The sequence below is a fragment of the Sinocyclocheilus grahami genome, unplaced genomic scaffold (genome assembly GCF_001515645.1).
Source record: "Sinocyclocheilus grahami isolate Dianchi unplaced genomic scaffold, SAMN03320097.WGS_v1.1 scaffold5.1, whole genome shotgun sequence".
NCBI classification, from domain to species: domain Eukaryota; kingdom Metazoa; phylum Chordata; class Actinopteri; order Cypriniformes; family Cyprinidae; genus Sinocyclocheilus; species Sinocyclocheilus grahami.
In genome coordinates this window covers 4,219,979-4,227,240 of record NW_015505184.1, presented here as the reverse complement: position 1 = coordinate 4,227,240, position 7,262 = coordinate 4,219,979, and the positions used below count along the sequence as shown (strand labels likewise).

The following is a 7,262-nucleotide window of genomic DNA, read 5'->3' as shown; positions in this document are numbered from 1 at the left end:
TGAGTCACATGACACCGGGGAGAGAAAATGGCTAATTGGGCCCAATTTGGACATTTTCACTTAGGGGTGTACTCACTTTTGTGGCCAGCGGTTTAGACATTAATGGCTGTGTGTTGAGTTATTTTGAGGGGACAGCAAATTTACACTGTTATACAAGCTGTACACTCACTACTCACTACATTGTAGCAAAGTGTCATTTCTTCAGTGTTGTCACATGAAAAGATATAATAAAATATTTACAAAAATGTGAGGGGTGGACTCACTTCTGTGAGATACTGTATGTGCTTTCATTTATTTTATTTATTTATTTTTTCTGAGGAATTATGTATGTCCAGATCTCTGTATATATTTTCCCTCTGAAAAAAGAAAAGAAAAAAAGATTCTGAATATTGCAACACTATGGCTTTATTTCTATCACAGCAACTTAATTGGAGAGGTTTGTGTTCTGGAGGACATGACATCACATTTGCCTGTCATAGAGATAAGGATTGAGGAATGCAGAGGTAAGATTCATGCGCTGTCATCTGAAAGAGAAAGCCAGACTCGGGACCAGTCATCTTGATTTATGTTTATTTTCTGTAATTATATTTTGCTGTAGATGAGGGAATCGATGTACGGATCAGGAGTCTAAAGATCAAATCGTCCTGCGAGCGTGACTTGGGCCTGAATGCAGACGTATTCCAGTCTCCCAACTTAGTGCGCTACCCGAGGTTGGAGGGCACACCCCCTGATGTCCTCTATCGACGCGCATTGGTCATTCAGAGGTAATGCCCAGCAATATGTGACTTAAGTCGTATATATGAGCTTTTGGAAGCTCTCATTGTTTTTTTGCGTCTAGGTTTATCACACTCCTGGACAGTCTGTTGCCTCATATGGTGCCTGCTTGGGACTACAGCCTTGGAACATTCAACCAGATCAAAGTTAGTACTCTTGTCTACCTCAAATTCATCTTGTGCCATTCTCTACACCTTCAGTGAATAGTTTGTGTATATGTTGTGTATGGGTGAGGTTGGGTTGTGTTAGTTTTGTTTGAGTTTCCCTCTTTTCTTCGCTTTCAAATGGCTTGTGAAAGTGCCGTGCGCATTTTACTTTCACTTTCAAAGTGACATAATTCGGTGTCAAGCAATTGTTCATTTGAGTTTTCCCTCTTTTCCTCTGATTTCTTGGCTTTCAAATAGCTAGAAAAAGCGCTGTAGGCGTTTTTCTTTCACTTTAAAATTAGTGGCAATTCGGCATTGACTCAATTCAAGCAACAACAACGTCAAACTCAGAACTTTTATTAATAAAACGAATAAAAATACACCATATATGCCTAGTAAAATAAATTACTTGGGGTACACAAAGTTTAAATGGGTATATAAAACTGAAAATCAGCAAACACTGTGGAACCAAATAAATAAGAAACATAGAACGTTTATTTGCAAAATGAACAAGAAAGCTTGGAGGCATGGCATATACACCTTGATGTAAAATAAAATAAATAAAATACACAAAGTTTAAATAAAGTAATCGGCAAACACTGTGGAAACAAATAAATAAGAAACGAATGTTTAAAAAAACTTCCAGTCAATAGGCTTTTCAAAATCTAAAATATTGCCTAATGGGCGCCTTTGCATTTCCTATCTAAACAATCTTCTGCCATCGTCTTGTGGGCCTGAATGCAGATGTGTTCCAGTCTCCCAACTTAGTGCGCTACCCGAGGTTGGAGGGCACACCCCCTGATGTCCTCTATCGACGCGCATTGGTCATTCAGAGGTAATGCCCAGCAATATGTGACTTAAGTCGTATATATGAGCTTTTGGAAGCTCTCATTGTTTTTTTGCGTCTAGGTTTATCACACTCCTGGACAGTCTGTTGCCTCATATGGTGCCTGCTTGGGACTACAGCCTTGGAACATTCAACCAGATCAAAGTTAGTACTCTTGTCTACCTCAAATTCATCTTGTGCCATTCTCTACACCTTCAGTGAATAGTTTGTGTATATGTTGTGTATGGGTGAGGTTGGGTTGTGTTAGTTTTGTTTGAGTTTCCCTCTTTTCTTCGCTTTCAAATGGCTTGTGAAAGTGCCGTGCGCATTTTACTTTCACTTTCAAAGTGACATAATTCGGTGTCAAGCAATTGTTCATTTGAGTTTTCCCTCTTTTCCTCTGATTTCTTGGCTTTCAAATAGCTAGAAAAAGCGCTGTAGGCGTTTTTCTTTCACTTTAAAATTAGTGGCAATTCGGCATTGACTCAATTCAAGCAACAACAACGTCAAACTCAGAACTTTTATTAATAAAACGAATAAAAATACACCATATATGCCTAGTAAAATAAATTACTTGGGGTACACAAAGTTTAAATGGGTATATAAAACTGAAAATCAGCAAACACTGTGGAACCAAATAAATAAGAAACATAGAACGTTTATTAGCTAAATGAACAAGAAAGCTTGGAGGCATGGCATATACACCTTGATGTAAAATAAAATAAATAAAATACACAAAGTTTAAATAAAGTAATCGGCAAACACTGTGGAAACAAATAAATAAGAAACGAATGTTTAAAAAAACTTCCAGTCAATAGGCTTTTCAAAATCTAAAATATTGCCTAATGGGCGCCTTTGCATTTCCTATCTAAACAATCTTCTGCCATCGTCTTGTCTTTCTCACCTCACTCTTGTCAGTCAGCTCGACTCACTCTCCTCACGTGATAAATAAAATCTGATTCCTGCTCCGTGGTGCACTGTCGTTCACGTACGGTTCGGCACGCTGCATTGAGCGTTTAGTTTTTAAAAGTGTCTGTCCTCTAACTGAACTAGGCTGAGTTATTTTTGTTACTATAAAAAAATCAGAACGACGGTAGGGGGCGGTGCCGCGTTAGGCAAATGACATAACCGGTGTTGCGGCTTAACATCGGTATAACCGAAAACACCGTCGCAGCAAGCCTAGTATACGTGTACGTGTACATGTTGTTGTTGTTGTTGTTCTTCATCTTTCACATCAGTTACTTAAATTATCAATGTGAAATTTGTACTTTCTGCCCTACTTCTTCCCTTGTCTGCCATTGCTATCAGGAATTTATGTTCCAAACCTTTTTTTTTTTCTGTTTCCTCATTCTTCTTTATGCACCAAGAGCTTGTAATCTCCAAAGAGAAAGGAAAAATTGAAATCGCATCATATGACCCCTTTAATTAAGCAGCACAACTGTTCTCAACATTGATGATAATAGGAAATGTTTCTTGACCACCGAATCAGTATATTATAATCATTTTCTGAAGGATCATGTGTCTCTTGACCAAAGGCAGACAAAGTACACAACTCCATTACTTGAGTGAAAGTACCGATACTGCTGGTCAAATATTACTCCATTACAAGTAAAAGTTGTAAAGACAGATTTTTACTTAAGTAAAAGTACAGGAGTACTTGCTTTTAAAAGTACTTAAGTAACAAAAGTAAATTTCCTTTTTTGTGTCAATGCACTGTTTTATTATTGTTGTATGTAATACTTGCAATACTTCTGAAGCAACTTACAATACATTACACCTACTGAATACACTGACAGAATGTGGAGCTAACGAGCTGTAGCTTCGCGTCAGGTGGTTCTTGCCTTCACGTCGTGCATTAAAATCGTTAAATGTACAGCAAGCCATGCATTATCCCTTATGTATTCGCTCTTTAGCAGCAGTTTTTTACAGCAATATTTAAATGACACCCTGGTGATTCTTGGTGTAACCAAAATGGTCCCACACTATCGACAGGCATTTCTCTGGTGGAAATAAAGCTTCGCTGTTTGGTCCCTCTGTCAGTTCATCTAATACATGTAGTGGCCTCCATGCCTCTGATTTGCACGTAATTTTAAGCTGGTGCACCGCTAGTGTAACTTTTTTCGTTTTGTGAAAGCTGCTACAGTTCCGTTCCGTGTAACAGAAACACTCGGTTTAGCGGAACCTTTACGATTAATTAACCGTGACGTTTTAAAGCGCGGTTAATCGCGAAACCGGTTAATCGCTGCATCCCTAGTTAGCAGATATTAAGCAAACACTCTACTAATAATCTGATGAGAGTTAGTAGACATGTAGGTGCAGCATTACTTATTGTCAACAGAATGTTCAAAAGGGACCATCAAAATAAAGTGTTACCATATTCTTTATTGTTTATGCAGGTGTATGAGGGTCTGAAGCCATCTGACAAGTATGAAAAGACTCTGGACTACAGGTAGTTGTTTTTTTAGAATTCCAGAAGTTGTTTTATAGTACTTGCTGTTTTTAAATAGTCAAAATGCTTCATAACACATTAGTTATGATTGACACAAATATTTTTCTCTTTCTTATAGGTGGCCAGCACGATATGACCAATGGTGGGAGTGTAAATTCATTGCAGAAGGCATCATCGATCAAGGTCATACAGAGATAAGCTTCCTCACGCCCACAATAATTCTCATGTCTGCAATAAAACGCCGTATCCTCACCTGAGATTTCTGTCTTATAGGTGGTGGTTTTCGAGACAGCCTGGCAGACATGTCTGAAGAGCTTTGTCCCAGCTCATCAGAGTGCCCCATGCCACTTCCATTCTTCACACGAACTTCTAACCAGGTAACAACTAACTTGACTTCACTCTAATGTAACTGACGAGGTAGTTATTAACTTATCATAATATAATGATTAAACCGTTTTTGGATCAGGGGGCTGGAGAGGCCAGAGACTTCTATGTGCCAAATCCTTCATGCCGAGAATTCCACAAGTTTGAGTGGATTGGGCAACTAATGGGTGCAGCTCTTCGCGGAAAAGACTTTCTGGTGAGTGAGTGCTGGTCTTGCGTGTAATTGCATTGGGACTTTTGTGTTAATTGAACATTCTGTAGTGAATGAGATTTCATAATATTTATTCTTTAGGTTCTGGCTTTACCAGGGCTGGTGTGGAAGCAGCTGATTGGAGAAGCAGTCAGCTGGACTAAAGACTTTCCTGCTGTAGATTCAGTGCTTGTAAGTAGCCCAAACATTTCTCCCTCAGTCCTATCTTTGCATCTAGGTGCTGATTAGTCCTTGGTCAGAGGGGAACTGGACATTCGATTGAGACTGATTTCTCCCAAGGTTTTTTCCCTCCATTTCTGTCACCTAATGGAGTTTGGGTTCTTTGCCACAGTCTTCTTTGGCTTGCTTAGTTGGTGATTAAAAGACAATTATTAGGGATGCACAGTATTATCAGATTGATATCGGAACCTGCCGATAATGGCTTTAAATGTAAATATCGGCATCAGCATATATGAAAAATTATGCCGATATGTCTTGCCTCTAAGAGAAATATGTTAATTCACATGTGCTCAGGGTGTGCTAGTGATTAGATCAGGTCAACAGTGTGGCTCATTCTTGAAGCAAAGTTTTGTCTAAATGATGATTAGATTGACTCTTTTGGATCGCTGTAAACCGTAATAGCACATGCAGCAGTGACAGCCTCCCCCAGGTCCTAACGCCTGTTCGGTAAGGAGTTTTAATCTGTAGGTGGCACTGTTGGACTACTTCTAATTAAATTAAAAGTAAACTAGAGTGGTGGAACTATGATGCCACATTGTAGGCAAAAGCCCAGAAGCGAGTTAGCATTTTAGCACTTCAGGTTCCATCGTCCCAGAGTCAATGGGTTTTTTTAATGGGATTTTGGTTAAATCCCTTAAAATAAGGTCCGTGGTTCACACAAGCTCAAGATACTTTAGCGTTTTATTCTACGACATAAAACACACCAGTTACACCCCACTAGTGATTTTTTTACGAACTGTTACGTTTCTTAAAAAAGATGGTTGCTAAATGGGACTACAGGCGCTGTCGGAGACATTAAACATCACGCCGAACAGTTGATCAATTTACAGTATTTTCCAATCGTAGTACAATTTATTGTAGAATAACCAATTAATAGTTTCCCGCATTTTATATTGTTGTTCGACAATGTTTTTTTTCTTTGCCCCGAAATGCAACACAAGTCTTCAAATGGAAGATGCTCTTGTTATCGCTTTCCTACTGATGTATCCCAGCGGAGACTCTGGGTTCGCACCATAAGGTAAACTCATATTACGATTATTCCATGTAAACACCACATTTACCGTATTAAATAGTAGGTGGAGACTCATTTTTCATTAAAATATTCATATTAATCAAGGATTTATTGACTTTTAATGCACCTTATTTCGAAATGTACAGAGATACGTGCTTTCATATGTCTTTTAATTATGATTATTTCATTTATTCACTATACTATTTATTACTAATGTCTCATTTCAGTTTTAGTTTGGCTCTCGTTTTGTATTTATTCCAGTTTATATGAAAAGGTTCATGTAGCATGGATTAAAATTCATATACAGAGTAAATCATTTTCACTGAACGTGTTAAAAATACGTTTGAAAAAGTTGTCGGGAGCAGGTGGTGGTGACGTTGAAGGCGAGCGACCGTGGTGCTGTAGATCGTTTATAGCCTAAGTTTAGCTTTTAAGTTCTGGCACTTTTATTTAGGCTTCACAATTCATAAAAGTTATGTTATTTTGTGAAGATTATCTTGATGGACAAAACGTGTAAGTTTCATGAACTATGGTTGAACACCGAGCTTATTTTTTGTGATAATCCAAAAGCCTATGGAAAAAGCCTATTGGCTTTTTGTTGAGGGAACCAGTGATGCTAACAGCCAATCCGCCTACAAAGTGACGTCATAGTTCCCCCACTCTATAGTCTACACATATAACATTTAGACTGTTTCTGATTAAATAAAGCAGTAATTGATGTCATAAAATAATGAGTATGATTTGATTTAAAGGTCAGAAGCTATAGCTTACATGGGGAAAAAATCACAAACATGACTCTTGTAAATTAAATAATTTTATATATACTGATTTATTCATTAATGTGTAATATGTTTTATTTTTTATACAAATCATAAGCTCTAAAAGATTTTCTTTAGACCATTTTCTTTTGCTTTAGACCATCTACAAATGTTAAATCTTAAAGGGGTCATAGGATGCCCATTTTTCACAAGTTGATATGATTCTTTAGGGTCTTAATGAAAAGTCTGTAACATAGTTTGGTTAAAATTTCTCAATGATAGTGTAAAAAACACCTTTTTTTTTTTTTTTACCCTGTCAAAATTTTTATGCTCTTTTCAGATCAAGCTGTTTTTGTCATTTTCCTTTAAATGTTAATGATCTCTGCTGACCCCGCCCCTCTCTTCGGAGCTGCTCTCAGAGAGACTGTTTACTTTAGCCGCATTCATCGTGAAACTTGCTAATTAGCACATTATTAGGAAAGG

At 37.7% G+C, this 7,262-nt stretch overlaps 1 protein-coding gene across 1 annotated transcript in view; it reads left to right on the top strand.

Annotated features, from left to right (window-relative positions):
- The window catches only part of LOC107586003 (E3 ubiquitin-protein ligase HECTD3-like), a 44,988-nt gene that overhangs the window by 9,915 nt on the left and 27,811 nt on the right, over positions 1–7,262 (top strand). Inside the window, exons 7-15 of the mRNA XM_016273219.1 lie at positions 421–503; positions 599–764; positions 839–920; positions 1,830–1,911; positions 4,114–4,195; positions 4,314–4,378; positions 4,469–4,572; positions 4,662–4,775; positions 4,872–4,961. Of these exons, the coding sequence (XP_016128705.1) occupies positions 421–503; positions 599–764; positions 839–920; positions 1,830–1,911; positions 4,114–4,195; positions 4,314–4,378; positions 4,469–4,572; positions 4,662–4,775; positions 4,872–4,961 (868 nt within the window). The remainder of the gene's footprint in view (positions 1–420; positions 504–598; positions 765–838; positions 921–1,829; positions 1,912–4,113; positions 4,196–4,313; positions 4,379–4,468; positions 4,573–4,661; positions 4,776–4,871; positions 4,962–7,262) is intronic.